The following is a 23,519-nucleotide window of genomic DNA, read 5'->3' on the forward strand; positions in this document are numbered from 1 at the left end:
TGGAGAACACAGGGAATCAGAAGCTAGAGAATTTTTTTCTGCTGATCATACGCACTCTCAGACTTACCACAGTCTAAGGGAAGGGTAGTTTAGATTATTCCCCTCACAATTATACATGCAACATATCTTTACTAAGATCTGGCCGTTTGCATGAGTTTCTTTTTTACATTATGCAAATAATTCTGTCCCATCAGTAAGCCTGAAGCTAATCTTTTTCTGCCAGTGTGTCACTTCATGCTTTTGAGCTGTAATCTCTGTGATCTGTAATTGACTGGAAAAAACCACCTGTAACTTAAACTAGTTAGCAGCCTGCAATGTATCATAACCCCTGTAGCTTACTACTCAAGAAACTCCACATGAAACAGTATCAAAATAGTTCTTAAAATTAGTAAAGCCCTGAGTTATCTAGAAAGTGCATCTTTACATGCTATTAGCAATCTGGTCTCTATGAGGCTTATATACGCTACCAGGAACTTCAATATGCATGACATATTTGACACAGGCTCTTGGCCTGTTGCCCACATATGGACGAGTTTAGGAGTCATGAAGAGTATTGCTACATTTTAAGTGGGCAGCTTAGTGTCTGCTGCTCCTTCGATTTTCTCAGTGACTCAGTGACTCTGAAATCAGACCAGAAAGAAAAAGAATGAAAGGACCGGAATCAACTCCCAGTGAAGCAATAAAAAGACTGCACAAACCTCAGTAAAAGCTGAATCAGAGACAAAAAGATCCATCTTGATATCCATATTCTATATTTTGTAAAACTGTGCGTCACAGGGAAAACCTGCAGTGAAGCACTGATGTTAAGAATCAGGCTGTTTCTATGAAAATTACTGGGAACAGGATGGACCAGCAGACAGGATCAATTCTCACACTGAATGGGTATTTCTCCTAATATAAAAAAAAAATCTTAGATCTTTTAGAAAAATCTTTTAGAAAAAAAATCACAAAGGCATATGAGTTTGCCGACCACTCTCTTTGGCAAAAAATATAATTTCTTGAAATGGCTGGTCAACAGGTATCTGTCTCCTTGTCTTTCCTCTTTGTAGGTTCTACCAAAAAATAACTGTTGCCATGTGTGTTGGTGCATTCCTTAGGCAGATGTTGGCCTCGTGCTCTTCAGACAGTAGGCTGAAGTGGGGGACCTGACCAGCTGCCTTCATCAAGAACATTATTCTCAGAATTGAGTCGAGAAGTTATTCTTGTACATGCATGATCAACCTCTAACAGCAGGTACCTAAGTCCCATTAAGAATTATTTGAAACAGTTCCTCAAAGCTCACAAATCACTGATCACTCATCTTCCAGACCATTCACCACTTCTCAGATTTAACTCTACTGTGAGAGGACTTCAGCACAACTGAAAAGAAAGTCACTGATAAACTCCTAGTCTGAGGAGCAAAAGTCACGAATTTCAGCCAGATCTATCTCCACCGTCCACAAAAGCAGCTACTCACGGTCTTACACTGCCCCAGCAGGCCATAGGTAAAAGCGTTGTCACAGTATCATCTGCTTTCTTAAGACTCAGAAATACTTCGATTGCTTTAAATGGTTCACTGTTATTAGCCTTCCTGTTCTCCCACTCTAATGTCTGGCTAGCTTTGCTTTATTTTCAGCTGAATGCTTTTAGGTGCATCTGTCTAGGGAACCGCAGGCCCGGCAGTATGCCCAGCTTTCCAAGTAGCACTGAGTGCTCGCGAACTCAGAACATCAGATAAAAAAAAATGTAACTTCAATTTGCTTTAATGATTGTCTCAACCAGTGGGTTAGGAGTCCTTTTCTGTCATGTAAGGATATCTTAAATATGACAGTCCCCTTCAGATAAGTCTATAAAGCTAAAAGAGGAAAAAACACTTAAAACAATTGGTATCTCTAAAAAAAGTTACATAAAATGATGAAGTCAAGACATCAAACAGGACATGTCAAGCTAAATGGCATTAATAAATGCCAAAATATTTAATGAGCTTCACTTCTCCATTTGTGCAATCAATTTTCACCTGGGGGGGATGGGGTAGCAGAAATCATGAACGACCTTCTGGTTTGCTAAATAAAGGTCGATGGAAAATAGAAAATGGGACTGGGATTCCTGCATTCCCAGCTCTTCATGGACTTCTGTGCAATCTCTGACACGCCAATTTAACATTTTGTGCCTCCTTCTCTCCAGCTGTAACAAAATACTTATTATGGGAGGGCTTGCCACACTCTGGGCACTAGTAAATAAAAGGCATTGCAAAAGCTGTAAAGCAATTCTAGCTTATACAAAATACACAGCTTAACTTCCTTTTATACAATCTATGCCTGGACTGCTACAGCGAGATGCATCTCAGAGAGCAAAGGAATGGTTAGCGAAATGTACGGTATCACTTTATCACTGAGCAAACCACTTGCTTTTTCATCAAACATGTCCATCTTTGTAGTTTCCAGGCACTGTATGCCCTTCAGTCTGACTGAACAAGGACAGTATGTTTAACTAAAATAGGCAACAATCTTAAACAAATACACTTCCCAACCACTATTCTCTGCCTTTCTTTGGGACTCCTTGTCATTACTAAATGACAAGTACTTCTGCAAGCACAAGAAATAATGAGGCTTGGTTCTCTATTTTGTGACGGTTTTGGCCACAGCCTCTCTTCAGCTCAGGCATTGAATAAAGGCTCATAACCACCTGGATTCTCTGATGTCTAACTAGGGTTGAGCTCACACTGAAGTCTTTTTTGAAAGATGCTTTAGAGCATTCTCATGAAACCTGGAGGAACATCATTACTGCTGTGCAAATCTGACTGAAATTTGTCTGTAAATTACAAACTTACTGGGGAGGGTGGGTGTGGAACTTAGGACACAAGATAGTGGTCATATACACCCAAGCAGATTGTGATCACGCAAACTTTGGTTTTCTGAGGCAAACTGGCTGAAAGCAGCTGTATGAAAAATTCTATTTGCACACGACAAGTAATCTTCCATCACCAATAATTGTTTAAAAGAAAAATCTCCATTTGTGAAAGAAAAGGCAAGGAAAAAAGTGCAGAAGTAGCTAAGCCATTAAATGTTATCAGCAATTTTGCAAGACAGAAGCAAGAGACTTCAGACATACTGGTAGTATTTAACAAATAACATTCTGAGTGGCAGAAAGTGCTCTCCTTTTCAGCATTGTAATGCTCCTCAAATCCCAAAATGAATCCTCGGCAGTGCATGCTTATTAAGTTGTGTGATTCAACCCATTTTCTACCTTCACAGTTCCTGTAATACAGGATATTTTCCAGGCAAAACTTAAATCCACAACACTGTGTAGATAGAGCACTCAATTAGCTCTGTCTCTTAAAACTCATTTTCTTCCTCCTCTTCTATTCATGTTTCTGACACACGATCTGGTATAATTTTTAGAACTCCAATTTTGCAGCCCCCTCGCTGCTCTTGGACCTCCCACCGCTTTCTCAATAGGCTTTTCTTTAGTCAAAAAGAAAAAAATATAAAAAAAATCAAAAGATCGCTGTTCAAATGGAGAAGCATCTGGCAACTGCAATTTCCATGACAATGTCTTGTCTACAGATGATTCTCAATCTAAACTTCATATTCAGAAGCTCACTGGTGAATTTTGCAAGCATATCTCTTTTTATCCTCTCCTTGTAGAAAACAAATCCTGCCTATTGAAAATTTCACACAAATTCTACACAACTATTTCAAACTAATTAAGTATTGGTTAAATTCTTAAAATTCTCTATCGTCTTTGGAAATCTACTGAGTCAGACACTTACATTTTTACATTTATATTTTCCCTGCTGCAAATAGGTGCTACTTCTTTTAGATCCGCAGTTATCTGAATCCTAACGTTATTGGTACCTAGGCTTCTAGAGATGCCTTTTGGACTATATACGTTCATATGGTTATTGCTGCCTGGACCACCTGTTGCCAAGTAACATGGGGATACTTCTGTCTCTGTAGCACTAACCAAGTCAATCTTCCTTGTGGATGGGGATCTCTGTTGAGGAAATCATCTCCACAGGGGTCATGATGAACACAGCTCTAGAAAGCTGAAGGTCTTGAATTTTTCTTCTCAGATTTAGAAATCTGCAATCCCACCTCACATCAGCGAAATTACCTGGCTGTTCTGTCAGTTTACTAAGCAAGAAATCTTCTTTTACTACTAGATTATGTAAATTCTGCAAGCTTCCTACAAAGCGTGTAGGCATGATTAGTGTAACCTATTCCTTTTTTTCCCCAGTCTCTTATATAAGAGAATCCAGAATTCAAATCCTCAACTATTAACTTCAGTCCTCTGCAATTACATGTTATAGTTAAGTACTTAGTTCCAGGATTCATGTTATTTTTCTAATTATGGAAGATAACTTCTCTAAAACACATGAAGGATGCCATACTGCTGTTTACTGGTCTGTGAAGACAGGTTTAGTTTTAAAACACCAGCTAAGCCTTGCCTTTAAGGGATTATGTGACCATTTGACGCATGCTACAAGATATGCTTTATAAAGCTGCAGATCATAAGCTATATTATTGTAATCTTAATTACATGATCACAGGTAATTCCTCTAAGAGTAGTCAGTACTGCTCAGCACATGCCTATCTGCCTCCACTAATTGAAGAAGAGTCTGACAGTGATTTTAGCAAAAGCAGAGCTGTTCCCTGACTCAGAACAGCATTTGTAACACAAGTCATCTCACATAATTACATCTGAGCATAAAGTTTAGGTGCTTTGCACCTAATCAGTCAATAGTGGCAGAACTAATGCTGCCATGGTCAGCTGCTGAATGCTGGGTCTCTGACTTTGAACTATGAGGTTAGGTCTGCATGTGATCCCAGAAAAGGAAACAGGGGTATACATACATTGAGCTGTGCACATCCCATTACACAATTCAACCTATAACGTGCTTACAGGAAAAACATTTTTGAAAGGCTTAAAACTTGTCCCAACAATAAAGTTGATGGCAATACTCAAAGGTAGTTTCCTTTTATAGAGAGTGTTCCTCTGGCAAAATTTCAGCTCTCAATTTCCAACCTTTTCAGATCTAAAGCTCTTCAGAGGAACACTGAATTTTATTATTTTTTTTTAATTTGGATTATGAAATGTTTTCAATTTTTTTCCCCAAACATTCTTATTCAAGTCTTCCATTAAATTTTCAGTCTCCAGTAGAATCTGTCTGGAATATTTCAAGCAGAATGATTAAAATTTGAGAAAGTTATGAGGAGCTGAAAGTAGAAGTTTGAAAGAAAACACCTACAAATCCTGAACCAAGCTGTCAACAGCCCTTCAAAGTAGTATAGTGCCTACAGCATCTTCAGATTATCTCAGATCATAATAATCTTCTGAAAAGCATTTTTAACAAGAACCGGTTGGTTGCCTTGGAATCACAGATAAGAGAAAGAGGGTTTTTCAGCCAGTCGATACCGCAAGCATTAGCACCCAGGAGTTTGTGCGAATGTTGTAAAGACCACACATGCTGCATCTACCTTGAACAGAGTTTATAACAGTCAAGTAACAATTTATGATCCTATGAAGCAGACATAAAACTCTGCCGACACATTTCTTATTTCACCACTGTAAACACTTCAAGCAAGTATTTTGTCTGTATTACTGTTTAACAAAATGTTGATGTTAAAATACTATTTTTTCTCAGATTGTGTCGAATATTAATTTTCAGATAGTTGGACTAGATCCAGATTTCAGCTAGTACAGATGTCATGGGCATATATCCTTTATTTTGAAGTCAGGCTAATGACAAGTTACATGTGAGCAGAAGTTCTCATGATAAAAACTGTTCAGCAACTTCCTATTAGTAAAGTTGTCAAAAAGTAAAAACTTCTGTGGGGTAGAGGAACCGAAGTACGTAAGTATAATCATGTTCTTAAACTCTGCCAATCCTAACAGGCTTTTACAGGTTCATCTTATGAAGATTTGTTCTACAATTCAAAGATTTATTTCTCTCCCAGAGCATGGGACTTTTGTCATCACAGTTTTGAGCACGCTATGTTATTCCCCAGAGATGCGAAGGTCTCTGCTGGTTGTAGACAATGACTAAGAGATTCCAGTCCCATACACAGTTTTGGTGAAGTTGCTTAGTTCCACCTTCACAGCTGCCCCCTGCATTACTGCATTTGATGTTCAGCACTTTTAGAAAAAGGAGGTCGTATTTACCACTTTATCCATTTGTAAAATGGGAATAATCATCATCATTCCTTTCACAGAAGGAGAGCAAGATTTAATAGCTAAATCATCCATGCTATTTAAGCATTATAAATCCCCCTTAGTTTTGCCAAAAACATGCCAGAGGCAGCTCAGTTAGTTCATCCTCATTTCCTGCTTCTGGAGACCCTTCCCTGCAGCACAGGAACAAGACACCCATGTAAAGAGTCAGAACAGGGCTGCTAACGCTGCCCAGCCTGTGGCCTCCGCAGTCGCCACCAGGAACCGCTGCTAGTCCAGAACATCAGTAGCTGCAAGGATTGGACCCAGACCACAGTTCCCCTCCTCCTCCTCCCCAGTGATTTGGGGATGTTCAGACTTAGAGGCCATGGTTATCAAAGAGCGTGTCACAACAGAGAACATCAGACAGGGTGAGGACAGCATTGCTACTATGTAACTAGAAAACATACAGCATAATACAGTCCTGCTCCTAGATACTACAGTAAGAGAAAGAATATATATAAAGAATAAAATTAGGAGGGATACTAAGTGAAGGATCATACTTGAATGTGCATGTGGTCATATGGAAGAACAGGCACACAGCCACAAGCATGCATGCCCACATCTCCTCCCTTCCCATGTGTAGACCTCTCTTATATGTGGCTCTCTTTCCAAGTGTGTTAGAATATCCTGCAGAAAAAGTGTGATTTAAAAAAAAAAAAAATTAAGGTAATAATTAAGGTCTTCAATAACTATTAAAGAATCCCATGCAAATAAAGAACATGCAACAGACTCTCTGGAACACATCTCCGGAGAGCGCCACTTCTTTGCAAATACAGGAGCACCCTCTGGTGCCCAAAGACAGGTTGGGCACCTTATTTAAACCTCAAGAATTAACTTCTGAAACGACCAGTAAGAAGCCGTCTCTGTTTGCTATCTCTTCTTAGCGCACTATGCCTCAAAATTAGTAAACTTGTAAGAGGAGGTAGAAATTATTAAATTATGAAGCACGGGTCACCACAGCCTGGGTGATGAAGCCCTTCCACGTAGGAAAACTGCTGATGCAGGGGCACGTGGCCCTCTTCGATAGCCAGCCTCCAAAAATGCCAATGACTCATGTTTTAATTGAATATCAGAGCAGTCCACTGCAGCACAACTTGCAAGGGCCACCTCACAGAGTTTCTCTCAGACTGGGAACATACTTATTAGGCATCAGCGTGAGAAAAAAAGAATTTCTACCTTTTGTATGTGCTCATCTGATCAGGGAATATTCTTATTGTTATAAATGCAAGTACAGGCTACGCTCTCATTCTTACTATTAAGCTGTGGCACTGTGTTCCAAGGCCCAGCAATACAAAATCTACTCCCTTTATCAAACTTTACACTGTTTTTTCTTTCCATCTTGTTGGCTGGGAGAGAACTACTGGATTCCACTCACAAAACACCTTGGTGTGACGCTTAGGCACCAGTGCCTCTGGTTTCCATCTGTGTAAGGACACAAGTGAACATAAAATAGTTTGGGAGGATTAGGCCAAGCATAGTGCTTACTTCCAGGAAGCAGTACTTTTGGTGATTATTCCTGGTAGCCACAATTACAGTTAAAGGTCAATGTTCATGGGAAAAGCCACCTTCAGACTCACAGCAATAGGTGTTCCCTACTACCACTGTTTCTCACCGGCCAGTTAATGATTAACAGAGTATCCCACCTGGGTATGCTATAAACCAACACTAAAATGCTCAACTGAACAGCCAAAAACACTTTTCAGAGGCACACTATTCCCTTGGCTTAAATGAAACAGACACTATTGAACAGAAAAAGACAAAAGGTTCAGTTCATAGTGTCTAGCCACTGGCCACCAAGACCTGGCTCTCCAGTCAGGAGCTGGAGAACACGACACGTGAGATGAGGCTGGTAGCCAGCTTGGAGAGGAGAAGGCTGAGGATGACCTTACTGCTGTCTACAACTACCTAACTGAAAGACACCAAAAAGACAGAGCTAGACTCCTCTTGAAGGTGCATGGTGATAGCAAAAAAGGCAAAGGACACAAGTTGAAACATGGGACATTCCAGTTACATATTAGGGAAAAAAAAATTTCCAAGAGGGTTGTCAAACACTGGCACAGGCTGCCCAGAGGAGGTGTGCAGTCTCCATCTTTGGAGATGTTCTGGGCTTGCCTGGACATGGCCTGGAGCAGCCTGGTCTGGTTAGACCTGTTTTGAGCAGGCTGGAGGTCCCATCCAACCCAAATGATAACTTTATGATTCTTATTATAGCTTGGCAACTCCTTGCCCAAAGGTAATGTCCATCCTTCCAAGCTTCACCAGAGCCTACGCAGATCTGTTGGGTTCATATATTAACAATGGTCTAGATGTCCTTTCGAAAAATCAAGAGCTCTGACACAACATTCTTAAGTATAAATTTTATCCACATCACATCTGCCTGGAACAATTCTCTAAATAACCACTGTCTCTGTCATCAAATCCTATTGGTTTTTTATTGCCAACTGAAAGGGAAGTTTGTAACTTTTCTTTATTCCTGGCAATGGTTCACTGAGTAATTCCTGAATTTCTTCAGTTTCTGACAATATATAAAAAAAGAAAAAAACAACAAACAATTAGAACTGATGTGTCAAAGATATTAAGAACTGCACCTACAAGCCAAGGAATCTGGAGAGACAGCTCTAGGTGATAAAGGGAGACTGGTGTCAAATTTATCATTAGGTAATGCTAGATAACTTTGACTATCATACTGTCAACTATTTGAGCCACTCCATCAGAAGACCTATAACGCATCTTAAATTACTTTTAGAGAGGTGGCACTTCCTGCAAGCCAAAGCCAAGACTTGGCTAGAGTAGGAGGTAATTTATCCCATGGATTCTGAACCTGCCAACTTTATATTTGCAGGGTGGTATTTTATATAGCACGTAATGTCATAAAGATGGCAGTGTCAAACCCAAAATAAGCTCCTGGAACAAAGGAGTTATTTTTTTAGCAATTTTCATTTGGCTGACAGAGGGACAAAGATTGTTATTTTATCAGCTACATCTTCTGCAACATACATAGCCTATCTGCTCAAGAAGTAAATTAGCAGTATTTGGGAACACTAGTTCAAGAAGAAACAATGTCATATTTTTGACGCTCATAGGAAAACTCATTATGCGATCAGCATTTAAAGGCTACCTGACAGCGTTTTGTTTATTTTTTCCTCATCCTGCATAAAATGTTTGGGTTTTTTTCCCTGTGATGAAATGCTGCAACTGACAGCCATTAAGTAAGGAAATTTGTCTTTGTGATTGATTCTGTCATGCAAGCTTACAACTGAAAGGGTCGGGCCACTTAGCAGCTTCAAAAAAAAAAAAAAAAAATCAATGTCATCACCAGCTCGCACTCTAGCAAGACTGAGTCTTGTTTTAAGACCAAAGAAGCAAATCTTCTCAAGCATTAGGAAAGTGGCTTTTGGGGATATTTGCATCTTTTGCTGGAAGAGTTTAAAATGCACTTGTTCAGGAAAGTCTATTAGCAGCAAAGAGTATTGTCAGTTTATATGATCAGCTCTGAATGACAGCTCTTCACCAAAGTTATCCCATTTTACCAGCTAATCCAGTATGGTTGAGATTACTGGTTCCCAAATGAAACTCCTATAAACCAAGGTATATTCCACAGCTGCCCCATGAGCTGTATTGCCTTTATAAAGTCTTCAGCTGAAAATATGATCCCATCATGATATACTGGACCATGAGGAACCCAGGACTCAACATTGTCAAGTTCTAGAAATGGCTGATTCACTTCCCATTTTCTAGTGAAGTTTCCATTTTCCAAAACATGAAATAAGTCTTTTCCACCAATGAAGTTTTAAAAAATTCCTCATTTTTCCTCCCGAAGCTGAGGATTTCCATGTTGTTATTCCCTAGGCTGGGGATTTTACCAATGAATTGATGATAATAATAACAACAATAAACATATAAGTTGCAAAATTTTCTGTTGAAGTGAGCTGAACTGCTCATCTCCAGATATATTGAAGATTGTGGTCCAAATTGCATGACTGCAAGCTCTGGCAACCTACCCCAGGAGACTCTACTTCATATATATTTTCCCCCAACTTTGAAAAAATAACTAAAATAGTTAGACACTCAAATTCCACTAACCATGCACTTCTACATCAACAAAATAAAAGCCAGATGGCATTATATTAGACAAGTCACCTGGCTTTTATGTGCTTTGATTTTCTTATGGGCAAGATGGAAATAATATTCCTCTATCCTGTTGTTTAAAGGGTTTTTGTAATGTAGACTGCAGTTGTCAGATGTGCAGGGGCAAGAATAATTGTTTTAAAGAGTGGAAGGAAAGGAAATTACCCAACTGCACCTATGTACAGCCTTTCCAAGTGCAATAATGCTCTGTATCTGTGTGACACACTGCTTGCATACCAAGGCCATTGTTCTCTGGCAAATGCTGTATCTGGAACACTTCCAAGTGTCAGGGTGCACAAAACTCATTAATTAAAAGAAAATAACATTGTTAACATCACGGTCCAATATGTCTCTGCATGTGATTACATGAAAGGCACCATTACAGAATAATGCATTCCAGCAGCCAAGTGAGACAGCACATCTCAGATGGAGATAAGCAAGTTTCCCTTTGAGAATTTACTGCTCACCATGCACAGCAGCCATGTGTCATACATGTACAATCAAGACACCAGAATGCATGAGAGCTGATTTGAAATACTGTCATCTGATGACAATGAAAACTGTTTTCCAATGATTAGCAGACCTTTAAGCCAAAGTGCTGTCATAGAAAGACAAATAACTGAAGGATATTTCAGAACATTTCTCCCCTTACCTTAGCTTCCACCACAGTTATGCACCCACTATTACAGTACACACAACTACTTCCAGTGTGCTGCTTCCATATGACTGAAGTACAGGGTCTAACACAAATACATTCCAAACTGACTCCACTAGAAGTTATTACATTTTTCTTTCTGTGGCCATGATATGACTTGTAACAGTTTTTTTCTGAGTTGGCCAGGCTTTCTAGCAGAAAATTCATTACTTTCAGAAGATAATTAGGTTCCTGAGGCTAAAATCCAGCTTGTAGATCAATATTTGAATCCATTGGAATCCATTTTTGATTCATTGTTCCTGAGAAATAATGTTTTGAAAATGTTTGAGATGGATCAGGTGTGTGAAGTTGTACCATCCAACAGTCATGTAACTTATCCCTTTCCTGGGATGCTGTGTCCATACCTAATTGGGTAGCACACTTTCCTGAAATATCTATTTTCCCATCGTCTTCTAGCTACCAAATTATTCTTACTGTATTTTAGGAAAACGGAAGGAGGAAGTGTACATGAGTGGGAAAATCGGTGGCTTTGTATGTATGAAAGAAACAAGCAGGACTCTGTAACACTTGAAAGGCCAGAGCAAACCAAAAGAGAGTGAGGTCCCAGGACACTGGAGAAGCACAAGAGAGACAGTGAACCTAACTGCAGTCTTTGGGAAGATAATGGAACGAGTTATTAAGCAGTCAGTCATTGAACATCTAAGACGACAGTATGATAATAAAAAGCAGGTAACATGAATTTGTCAAAAACAAAATTTTTGTCAAGAACAAATCCTTTTCTGACACAGTAAGCACAGGAGAAGCCACAGATGTGACAAACTTGGCTTTGATCGGGCTTTTAATCTATGTCACCTGAGAGTCTGACAAGCTGAGTAGGGAATTATGGCCTAAACTGAAGAGCAGTTATGACTACTATATGAAGAAGTAATTAGGAATACTTCTCTTGCAAACTAGGAGTCAAATGGGGTTACACAATGATCTGTTATGCACCTAGCTTTGTTCCGTATTGTCTTTATTACACGGACAACGAAACTGAGAAAGCACACTTTCAGAATCTGGGCTGATAACTAAGGTGGGAAAGATTGCAAGCAGTTTAGTAAACACAAGCAGGACGCAAAATAACGATCTGAAAATTCTATAGAGACAGACACGAATGATGACCATCATGACCAAGAAAACAAATTCAAATGCAAGTGGAAAAACTAGCCAGACAACAAAAACACAGGAAAAAAACCCGAAAGTTACAGTGGACTACCATTAGAGAGTGCAATGAAGTAGAGTTGGGAAAAAAAGGATGGCAAACTTGGCACTATGAAGATCTAAGACACAAGAAACAAGTATTTTGCTCTGTTCAGCAGCAGTGAAACACACAGCAGTTGGCAAACAATGTACAGGTCAAACACCACATTTAGAGAAATCTGCAGACAGTGGGAAAAAATCTAAACTTTAAAAACACATGATCAGTAGGAAAATGTTAGGAGAACAAAAATTGTTTAGTGTAGAATAATGTGAAAGGAGGAGGGCAAAGTTATAATCTTCAAGTTCTGCACATAAAAAGACAAAAATGGAATATCTTCATACCCACCAAGGACAGGACAAGTAATCACTGCATCATTTGCAGCATAGCATATATTAGGAAAAAAACTCAGTGAACTATAAAAATCATCATGTAATGGCATTATGTCAACAGATCATGCAGTTCCTGTCACTGAAGGCTTTCCAAAACAAATTAAACAAATTCGCCATGAAACATTTTGTTAGAGGTTGCTGTAAAATTCAACACTGCTTTAATGAATTGGTTAACTTGGTGTCACCTCAGAAATAAAGGGAGGTTAGAAACAGATCACACTCATAGTCACAGTCAACTACAACACAGTGAATGTTTTACCTAAGTGACACCTGTGTGAACTCACAAAGGATGACTTCTACCCACGTGAATAAATTCGACATGGGAACAAAAAATTACAATTTTGACTGGATTAAACAAAAGACCTATAAACCCTGTATTTGAAAATGAACAGTGGCAATCCTCCTTAAGTGGCAAATGCTGATCTTGAGTTTATGTTCTGAAAGCAAGGTGCACACAAAGCTGCTACACAGGCTGGAGGAGCCGGGGCAAATCTGAGCTGCTTGAGCATGCTAGCAGGTGCGTCAGCCAGGCTCTTATGTATCGTGTTTGAGTACAAAATTTGATTCAAAGTTGTTGGGTTTTAATCAGCTTTGGAAAACGGTGTTTTACACACCATCTTCGGCAAAGGGGACTCAGTCAGTTGTTTTATCAGTGCAAACTGTGTTTTCATTAGTGCCCCGGCAACCACATCCTGTCATCTTCTGTGCATTACTAAACAGACGATCCGGGCAAGAATAAAGACGGTCGCACCTGAAACGCGTTCCCTTCTAAAAATCCACCATCTGCCTTCCCACTGGCTCCCTCGCCAGCTTCCGAACCGGCCTGTTCCTAATTCAGGGCGGCTGGGACGCGCGAACCGCCTTCTAGTTGGGCATTAACGGCGGTTTAAATTTACCCGCGCACTGCGCCTCGCAAGATCCCTCAGAAAAAAAGCGAGGGGAAGGGCCAGACCAAACCTCACCGGCGCACACCGGGCCGGGCGAGCAGGCGGGGGGCAGCGGCGGCACCCCCCTCCCCTCCCCGCTCACGGGAGCGCAGCCCCTGAGGGGAGCCCCGGGCCGGCCCCGCCGCCGTTATTCCGGCAGCTCAGCACCGCACGCCCCGGGGCTGAGCTTCGCCCCGCCGCCCGCCTCGGCAGCCGCCTCGCGAAAGGGGGCCGGCGTGACGGCTACTGACCCCCGCCCGCCCCGACCCCGCTCGTCCCTACCTCCCACCCCCTCCCCAGCGGCGGCGCTCACCATGGCGATGGCGGCGGCAGCTGGCAGCCCGCTTCACTCTGCTGCCGCGAGCGCGACGTGACGCCACGCGAAGCCGCGCCCTGGCAACCGAAGCCCCGCCCCCCGGCGCACGGCCTGGCGATTGGGTGAGACGGAGAGGGGGATGTGACGTTGCTCCGCCCGCCGCAGGAAGCGGAAGCTGGGGGAGGTGGCGGTTGTGGCAGTTGCAGGGACTGTTGCAACAGTGGTGCTGCGCGCTCCGGTAACGTCCGCTGTGGCCCTCTGCCCGGCCCGGGGGGCGGCCCAGTCTCTCGGTGCCGGGGCAGGGGGGTTGGGGCGGCCGGGGGTTGAGGCCGGCCTGGTGGCAGCAGGACCGGAGCCCGAGAGCGGCCGGGGGAGGTCTTGGTCCGTGTTGGCCGGTGCCGCGGTGGGGTGAGGAACCTCTTTTCCCGAGCGGTGGGTAACGTCCAGCTCTCTCTTACTGGCGAGCTGCGGGGCTGAGGTGGGGGGGAGCACCTCCTCCCCCCTGGTAGCTCAGGCGCGGCGGGGGCTGGGCGGCCGGGGCTTGGCTGGGGCTGGTTTTCCGGGACCTTCGTGGGTCGTGACTCAGCCGTGTTAATACAGGATTTCCTTGCGTTGTTTGTCATGTGAGGGATTCTGTATGGCACAATGTTAGCTGAGAAGTGCAGCGGTTAACAATTCGACCAGTGAAGGACTTTTGCCTATAGAGATGTAATAAAGTGGGGGGGGGGGGCGGCGTGCAGAGGCTTACACTGAGACTTTTCAAGTAACAGGACAGTAAGAACAGTATTGTAACACGAACAGTGAAGGTGCAGGATCATCAGCAGGTGGTCTTACATGAAGTGGATAAGACCAAATGCTCATAATTGGTCTTCTGTTGAGCTGCTCAGGAAGAGGCAAGAATACTCGTATTTTCATTCTCCTTGAATGAGTAGAAATCTTCAATCAGAAATGAATGAACAGTAGTCATGATTAACACATCGTGATATTAAATGCGTAAAAACATAACTCTTGAAGTAAGAGATAGCAAGATGTTTCTACAGTTGTAGTTTGAGAAAACTTGAGGGGAAGTAATTTCTTTTGTCTTCTGGTCATCACAAAAGATAAACCTACCTTCTATGAAACAAATCAAAAACAAAACCAAAACAAAATCTAGAAAGCTGGCAGTAATGTGCTTGCTGCTACCTTTATCTTTTCAGGGCAGAGAGCTGTAGCAGTGGAAGTCAAAAAAGTTGTAGTTAAATCTTTTTGGTTAGTGGTATAATGAAAGGAAGCAAGGGCTTTGGGAGATCTCCCTTGATCTCTGCCTGTTGGGGTTTAGGCTGGACTAGCCACTAAATGAATGACACAGCGAGAACTGAAGGGGAAAAAAAACAGCCACCAGGGATGTACTTATCTCAAACTAAAGTAGTTAGTGGCAGACTCTGGAAGAGGGAGGAAAGTAGCCTGGAGAGTTGGATGTGGATGGACCTCTGGATAAAGGAGGCACTGGTCAATAGTATTGGTGGATAAGGGATAAAATGGCCAGGATGGCAGTTTGGGCCAAACTGAGGATAAAATTTTTCTGGTGGCTTAAACTAAACACATGCAGCTATTCAGGGCACTGACTCCTGCTTTCATGGGGAATTGGCTCTGGCAAAAAAGTTGTGTTAGCAAGTGGGGCTAAAGCAATTGTGCAACTGTGCAGTTGCCGCTGTTTCCTCCGCACCTCTTGGTCTTCTTTAAGGACAGTGTAGGATTTCCCTTTGTTGTGGTTCTGTGATGATCTTAGTTTATCTCTGCACGGCATGATACAGCTTCCAGTTGTACTCTACGAGTGTCACAGAGTTTTAAAGAGTAAGATGAAAACTCACTGAAAAATGGAGGGAGACCAGAAAGAAAAATTTGAGGAATGGAAGCTGGAACTGGATGAGGAGCAAGAGATAGGAGTTGAAGGCCACCTCTTAATGAAAGAAGAAACAAGTGCCAGAAGGCTCGCAGGCCTTCTCCTTTTAACTCCTGGTGTGTTTTTTATAATCTGAGTTTTTTTCTGGGGTTTGTTTTGGTGTGCTTTTTTTCCACTATGCTACTGACCTGGAGTCTAGAGGTTGTACTAGAAAATAGGGTAATCCAAGATTAATTATCACTGTTACCTTGTTAAAGACTTTCTTTCTCCCCTCCTCTCCTTTTCTCCTCAGACATATGTAGATGGGAAGAGCTGGCTGCTAAAGAGAAAATGACATCTGTAGAAAAAGGTAGGTCGTTCACATGATATCTAAGCAGACTGGATTAACAGCACTTTAATTTGAATTCTAAAGACTGGAGTTACACTGTGTGCCAGACTCCATTCATTTAAACTTATTCCTTTTATGCAGCTATTAGGAAGTAGCTATGTGACTTATTGCAGTGAAAACCAGAGCCACCTGGATGGAACAGTTAATTGAATGTGGTTTTCTAATCCAGCTTTGTGTTGAAAACCACGTTTGTCACTGGTACTGTAATCTGTCTGTATGCTTGTCTGTCAGTCCTCCTCTAGTATTTTGAACCTGTTGGTACTGCTTCAGCCAACTTGAAAGTAGGCCAATGTAATGGTGCTACTACAACATTTTTGAAATTCATTGTTTGGATAGAGGATGCAGGCTCACATTACTGCCTGCAGTATGAGGAAAAAAGCAGTATGTGTAGCTATTTCTAAGAAACTTTCTTGCTTTCACCCATTGTGTGAAAACTACTACAGTAATATTTCATTCAGCTGAAAACTTAGTGAACTTAAATAAAATTGATTTTTAGTAAACATTATCATGCATATTGGGAATTCGGAGCAGAAAGCAGCATTACTGGAAATACTGGGGTCTGTTGATTAGAAATGAAGCCAAACTGGCTTCTTGGCTTTTCTTAAACTTTCACTTGGACAACTAAAACACATGGTAGATAGTACTCTAAAGGTCTGCAAGACTTCTTAAGATATTAGTAGCTATGTAGCTAACAGCTGCTTTTCATTTAATTCTTGCTTTTAAAATGAGACTGCTCTGATTCTGTCAACTCCCAAAACCTGATTTTGCTTTCAACCTATGAATAACATTGTCAAGAATTTTCTCTGTACTAGCTCTTTTTTGTGTCTGCAGGAAATTAGGTTTAATACAATTCGGATCAATGTTTGTGTCTTGTACTGTTAGTATTAATGAGCGATGCACACTTGAATAAGGACTTTTCTAATGCGTGCTTTATAATTGCTGCTGCAAAGGACTATTTTACCCATGCAGTGTGCAATTAAAATCTGTAACTTTGGAGTACAGAAATTAAGTGAAGAGTTACAATGAGACTATAACAAAGTGAAAGGTGGTAAACTTCCCTTCCTCTGTTTCTTAATTTTAGCTGATGATGCCTCATCACCCATCCGAGGACCTGGGGATGGCATGGAAACAGAGCAGACAGCTGAATCGGTGGAAGTAATCACTGGAGCCAACACTACGAACAATCACATCCACCACAGCCCACATAAAAAGACAGTCTCTTCCCTGAGTCCTGGAGTTCTGCAGCTAGGGAAAGTGCCTGCTGATAAATCAGTGGAGATTGAAGCTATTCGTATATTAGTCCCCAAAGCAGCTATCACCCATGTTGTTCCAACTAAAAGTGCTAAGGTAGCTAAATCAGTAGGACATAAAGGAGACACGTTCCATCAGTCAGATGGACCTGCAGATCCCAAGAAAGAACAGACAGAGCTGAAAAATGCAATTGAAAAGCTAAAGAATTCAGAAAAGCGGTTGTTACAGGATAAAGAAGGTCTCTCTAATCAGCTTCGTGTACAGACAGAGGTAAGAAATGAAAGGGTGTTTTTCTCTCACAGCTGTGCTGCTTTGGTTTATGTTGACAGTTTGTGAATGCAGCCAAAGAGAACTGTTATGACACTAGCCTTGAAACAAATAGTTTCCCTTTTGAATTTATTAGCTATGATACAGAGTAGAAGTACATCTAAGTAATCCAGTGGTGCTTCTCTGACAACAGATAAAAGTATCAAAGGCTTGAAGACAAGAGAAACACACTGGAGGGATGCAGGGAAATGTATCTTTCATGAGAAAAAGATTTAAGCTCCTCATCTCAACTGCTAAGTTCAAAATGTTATGCCATAGAAGGGGTGACTGTAACTTTCTACATCATATAACTTGTGGATGTCTTGTCTAATCCTGTGTTATATTACTGAGTCAGGACTTGAATACTACTGAAACTTTTTCTTTTTCTTATAGCAGGCTTTCATTCTTCTTCTTTGGCCTCTGTTAGAATTTTAACAAAAACCTGTTTAATGTGCATTAGTCTCAAGCAATGTTTATGCTCAATGGAGTGGATTGTCTCTGCATTGGATTTGTCCCATTCTGGAACGGGAAAGGCAATTTATTGTTAGCAATTTGCAATAACTTGCACTGCATTCTGGAAGCAGGTGTTGCATTCTATATTGGTAATTACAAGACAGTTTGGTCTAATTCTAGGTGAATCGGGAGCTGAAGAAATTGCTTGTTGCCTCTGTTGGGGATGATCTGCAGTATCACTTTGAACGGATGGCTCGTGAAAAAAATCAGCTAATCCTAGAAAATGAAGTCCTGGGCCGGAATATGTCTCAGTTGTCTGAACAACTAGAGCGCATGTCTATACAGTGTGATGTGTGGCGAAGCAAATTCCTGGCGAGCAGGTACTCCCTCTTACAGAACTGTTAAAAGAGCGTTCTCCTTAAGTTTTTTATTACATACACCCATTACAATGCCTGGCAATGTGCTTATATATGCAGAGGTTAGCCACGCAGCTACACTGACATCTACTATGAAATTTGAGAATACAGAAAGGGTACAAAGAAAGTAAGCTACTCGTAAATCTGAGTAGTTCTGCTTTTCAGAGATAATAGTGGGTCCTAAACCTCCTAAAATCTTAGGTACAGCTCTTGTCAACATAGCAAGAGAAGTTCCTAACTCCAATAGACTGTGTGGAGTTTAGGGTTTAAAAATGTCTTCCAGGACAGCTGTCTTGACTTGTCTTAAAGATAATTAGTTTGATTTTCATCCCCACCCCCCAAGTATGATGCAATCGTCAATGTGTGAAGAAGTTGATTTGGTTAAGTACTCTGCTTACGGTGATTCAGGGATCTACTGGGAAGGGCAGCTCAGTGTGGAAGAAAGAGTAAGGGCACCTTTTCATTAAGCACTGATTGTGTTCCTGCTAAGAATCTTACTGTTACTTCTGTAACCATAAAATAATGGGTAGCAAAAGTCGGGAGTAAATCTTAAGCTGGTCTGAATGTCAAAATCCCATTTGATAACGGGTTAGACTTCTAACTTGTTCGGTATAGTTGACTTACCAGATTTGTAAATAGTGTTCTAGGATTTTTAATCCTTTACTGGACTTGGATATAACTAACTAAATTTTAATTATGATGCTTAGTACAGATTACAAAAAGGCCTTACTGCTTGAAGGAGATGGTAATAGAATACGGTGTCCTCTCTCTAATTTGCTGGTCTTAAAAAGTTTCAGGGTATTGAGTGAATGTAAATAGGCAACTGTTACTATCCTAATTTAACTTGTTTCTTTAGCATTAATAGGAGTTCTGAGATCAGGGATACAAGTCTCTTCTAGGAATGACAGTGTGATGATGCTTAGTGTAACACCCTTCGATATTGTAACATTCTGGTTTTGTTGAGATCTCAGATTTCTAACTGGTTGTTTTTTAAAGGTCATTCCGGCTTTTGCATTTGCAGTATTGCAGGCGTTTGAAATATCTGCTTGAGGGGTCCGTGCCAAGTCTCATGGCATAACAAAATATGACAACAGTTGTCTCATTTGTAGCTCTTCAATACTCATATCTGTCAGCTACAACGTCTAGTTTCTGCCCCTGAGAAAGGCAAAGAGGTGAATGAATGCAGTCTGTAGCCATAGCTGTCATCTTTAGAGATGACTAGGAAAAGACATGATTACAGCATACTTGTGAGAACTGTGTTAGTAAAACAAAATGTAATTAGCTTTATCTGTCTGGATGCTTGTCCACCATGTTTACGTACTCAAGGTGTTTTAAAATGTCTGTTACTAGATTTGTATTAAGTGACATAAGATTGCTTAAACTCAGCAAGTCAAAACGCAATCTTGCACTTGTATTAACTGCAGTTGAACAGAAATTGCTGTTAATACATGTCCTTTGTAATCAGGTTGATATAGGTCCTGCATGGGGAAGAGAGGTGAGAACAGCAACCTAATACTTAGTTTGGGTTGACAAATTATGGTCTTTAGTAGAATAAAGGTGACTTTCAAACTGCTCACTTCTTACACTGCTGATTGGAGATTTCTTTTGCAGGGTTATGGCTGATGAGCTGACCAATACCAGAGCAATTCTTCAGCGTCAAACCAGGGATGCACAAAGCGCAATCCAGGACTTGCTGAATGAACGCGATCAGTTCCGTCAAGAGATGATTGATACACAGAAGTATGATTTTTCTAATCCAGACTGCGTCTGTGCAAACTTTTCATTTCTGCCAGTTTATTCTGGCCCAGGGAAAAATCAAATAACTTTCCCCTGTTCCAGTGATATTCAACAAAAATCAGTTATGCTGATGGATAGTATGGTCACTCTTCAGTCTCAGAGCTGAAAAAAACAAAGTAGCAGTATTTCTTTCTTCATTGTTCCCTGGAGGTGTTAGGGGTCATATACTTTGGAACTGACATCTCTCATATCCTCAGACTTTCTCTATTCAATCACTACTGTCTTGACTTCATGTCTCCCCTGTCTCTTCCTAAAACATACAGTTTCTTCTACCCACACTGGCTTTTTAACGCTTATCATGACAGATGTAAAATTATTTTACCAGTATTAAAATACTGTGTTGGTGAGGCCTTGTCTTGGAGAATAGCCTGTTTGCCTCCTTGTTTTTAAACACTTAAAACTTCCTTTTTTGGTTAACATTTGGCTTTTGCAGTAAGTCTTTGGAGGAGAGGATTCTTCTTAAGTATGCTGTGTACTGATGGTAGCGAGTACCAAAAAAAAAAAAAAACCACTATTAGTGCTTTTTTCCTTTCTGCACAGGCTGCTGGAGGAGCTGATGGTTTCTCTTCAGTGGGGGAGACAACAGACATACTATCCTAGTGCCCAGCCTTACACTACAACAGAGCTAGCAACTGTGAATTGTAAGCTAGCCAAAGCTGTAAGCTCGCGTCTTCTTGGAGATGTTGGCACTAACAGTCCAAAAAAGACTTCAACAGCTCTGGAGTTCTGCAGTACCCCTGCTGAGAAAATGGCTGAAATGGTAAGAACTCTTCATATGTCTCAGTCTGTCAACAGAGTCTTCTTTCCAGAAAGAAATTCCTTGCTTTGTGCCAACTGCTTAATATTATGCCTTTTTTTAAAACTATATGCAGGGGAAACATACTAAATAGAGCTGTTTCCCTTGTTAAAAAAAAGTTTAAAAAAAAAACACCAAAAACTTAAAAAAACACCAAAAAGTAAAATTGGAAGAATAAGAACAACAACATAAGTAATATGATGATACCTGCTGTTTCCTTCTCTCTCCCTAGCACCACAAATAACTGGGTCAAAACTTGTTTAGAATTACTGTGTCAGGAGGAAGCCAAGTGAAAACACTTAGTTGAGTTTAAAAACAAAGTGGGAGAAGAAATCTTGTTCAGGTAGAAATAAGTCATGACACTTCAGCAGTAGTTTCTATTGCCCTAAAAATTGGTTCTGTTGAAAGTGGGTGGAAACACAGAAGCTGTATGATTATCTTTCAAGATAGGGTTCCACTGCAGAAAGCTTGGTATTTAAATAGCAAACTAGACTATCAGTTTAGCCTGGAAGCAATTGAATAATAGTTGAGCAGCGGGAGGCTCATGTTGCCTGGTTATCTGTGGTGTTCTTGCCTGTTTTTGCTCAACTCTGCTAAAACAATTAGATTTATTTTTTTTAATTCTCAATACAATACTCTGTATTTCTGATGGACGTTACTAATTTTTTAAAAGTCCTTAATGCCTTTCTATTGAGGGTCTGGATAGATGGATTTTTAGTTTTCAACTTGAAAAAAAAAATTGACAAAACTTGCTTTTGAACAGAAATCCTTCATAGCTGTTCGAGAAGGATAAACCCCATTAAACTTAATAGATATATTTTCATTCTCAACTTTTCCATCCTTAGGTGCTACGTGTACTGGATCCAGCTGCACGTACAGAAACGTCAGCAGAAGTTTCTTTTTCTGAGACTTCTCCATCTTCCTTCCTTTCCACAAAGAAGAATATTGGAAGGTTTCACCCATATACAAGATACGAAGATGTAACTTTCAATTGTTGCAATCACTGTCAAGGAGAGCTGATAGCCCTTTAAAAGCACTGCCAATGCAACGCACATGCACTCTTTCCGAAGAATTACACTAGTCGATGTTCAGCAGGCTTCCCTTTTTCCTGTTTCTTTCCATAATGGCTGGGTTCAACACTGAAAATCATGCAGTTTCTGCTTCTCTATCTCTTGAAGTTAGGGACTGACAGGATTTCCTTAGCCTCTGGGATACTTCTACTACTTCTCAGTCTGGAAAGCTACTTCTTGTCTTCTACAAAGGCAAGACGAAAAATGTTACGCTGGTCCAATTTGTAGGGCATAGAGGTGTCCTTGACTATTTAAGGTTTACAGTCTTATTAGCAAATCTCAATGAATTTCTCATTAGAGGGAGACAAAAGTGTAACTCTAAATGAAGTGCTAATAGGTTATGCTAAAAAAAAAAGGCAATGGAAAATGGTCAGCTCCCTGTGTTTTTTGTTTGTTTTTTTTTTTTAATCTTAGCCGAGGTGATGAACTGTCCCCAAGTCTATGTTCAGCCTTTTAAATTTAGTAATAAAATGGAATATGTGCAATGATTTTTCATAGATGTAAGTTTTGAAAGTAAGAGCATATGCAGTGTTGCGGCCCTCCTGGCAAGGAGGTGGAAGAGCTTGAATGAACTCTAGCTATAATATATAAATAGTAACTGGTTTTAAATGGGTTCTGGAAAACTGTGTGGGGTGAGGTACTTGTGTTTCCGTAAGCCAAAATAATGGCTTTTCCATCTATTTTGGCTTCTAGAGTGAAGCTGTTGCAAAGCTGATCCTCAGCAAAGATAAGTTGATACACCTCCTTTAGTACGTGGTGTTGAAACCTGACCTAGAATTAGAACTCAGTCCTTCCTGGAGGTCTTCCTGGGTGTTAGAGGAAGCTGAAGATAAGCACTAAGTTTGCACAGGTACTGGTAAAAAAATATATTTTTTTACTTGTATGGTTTTATAATCTTGATGTAGGCTTGAAGAGAAATTTTAGCAGATAATCTGCTAAATCCAAAGAAGCCTATTTACGTTGCAAATGCAAAGGGGAAAGATAGGAGGATGCAAATGTGCATTTAATTTCTTAGTTTCAATCTCAAACTTATCATATGTAGCTGTCTAGTTTGGAAAAAGTGTTTCTGAAATGGTTACTTTTATCTAGTTTTCTTTTGAATCTCATACTATCATCAGAATATCTAAGTTATAAGTTCTTGCTGTTGCTGGTCGTGCTTTGGTTTGCATGAAGAAAACTACAATAAACTTTCTTTGCTTGCTTTCAGGTTACAATTTTGGATTAAATATAGCTGTATTGTTTTCTCTGCAGCATAAAAGGAATTACATGACATTGAACTGTGAAATCCTTCATTGTACTGGTCTGAGGTAA

The 23,519-nt window shown here is 40.6% G+C and overlaps 2 protein-coding genes across 5 annotated transcripts in view; one reads left to right on the forward strand and one right to left on the reverse strand.

Annotated features, from left to right (window-relative positions):
* NME7 (NME/NM23 family member 7) overlaps positions 1 to 13,974 on the reverse strand; it is a 92,961-nt gene extending 78,987 nt beyond the window's left edge. For both annotated transcript variants that reach the window (XM_063350775.1, XM_063350764.1), the window contains exon 1: positions 13,847 to 13,974. In XM_063350775.1, the coding sequence (XP_063206845.1) occupies positions 13,847 to 13,849 (3 nt within the window). In that variant the 5' untranslated portion in view covers positions 13,850 to 13,974. The remainder of the gene's footprint in view (positions 1 to 13,846) is intronic.
* A 43-nt stretch (positions 13,975 to 14,017) lies between these two features.
* On the forward strand, positions 14,018 to 23,480 carry BLZF1 (basic leucine zipper nuclear factor 1). Of its 3 annotated transcripts, none has more exons than XM_063350896.1 (7): positions 14,018 to 14,087; positions 16,024 to 16,080; positions 17,201 to 17,640; positions 18,310 to 18,509; positions 20,157 to 20,285; positions 20,883 to 21,102; positions 21,984 to 23,480. In XM_063350896.1, exons 2-7 carry the CDS (start codon positions 16,062 to 16,064, stop codon positions 22,167 to 22,169), a joined length of 1,194 nt encoding a protein of 397 aa, XP_063206966.1. In that variant the 5' UTR covers positions 14,018 to 14,087; positions 16,024 to 16,061; the 3' UTR covers positions 22,170 to 23,480. The 3 variants fall into 3 exon arrangements, with proteins under 3 accessions (XP_063206966.1, XP_063206947.1, XP_063206958.1); XM_063350877.1 differs by having other exon boundaries at positions 14,020 to 14,281; XM_063350888.1 differs by having other exon boundaries at positions 14,035 to 14,257.
* Positions 23,481 to 23,519: the final 39 nt, after the last annotated feature.

Source organism: Chroicocephalus ridibundus, chromosome 1, assembly GCF_963924245.1.
Source record: "Chroicocephalus ridibundus chromosome 1, bChrRid1.1, whole genome shotgun sequence".
NCBI lineage: Eukaryota > Metazoa > Chordata > Aves > Charadriiformes > Laridae > Chroicocephalus > Chroicocephalus ridibundus.

Coding starts and splice junctions, on each gene's coding strand:
- BLZF1 (XM_063350896.1), top strand. Junction 20,286..20,882: donor GAGATGATTGATACACAGAA/GTATGATTTTTC, acceptor CTTTCTGCACAG/GCTGCTGGAGGAGCTGATGG. Junction 21,103..21,983: donor CTGAGAAAATGGCTGAAATG/GTAAGAACTCTT, acceptor TTCCATCCTTAG/GTGCTACGTGTACTGGATCC.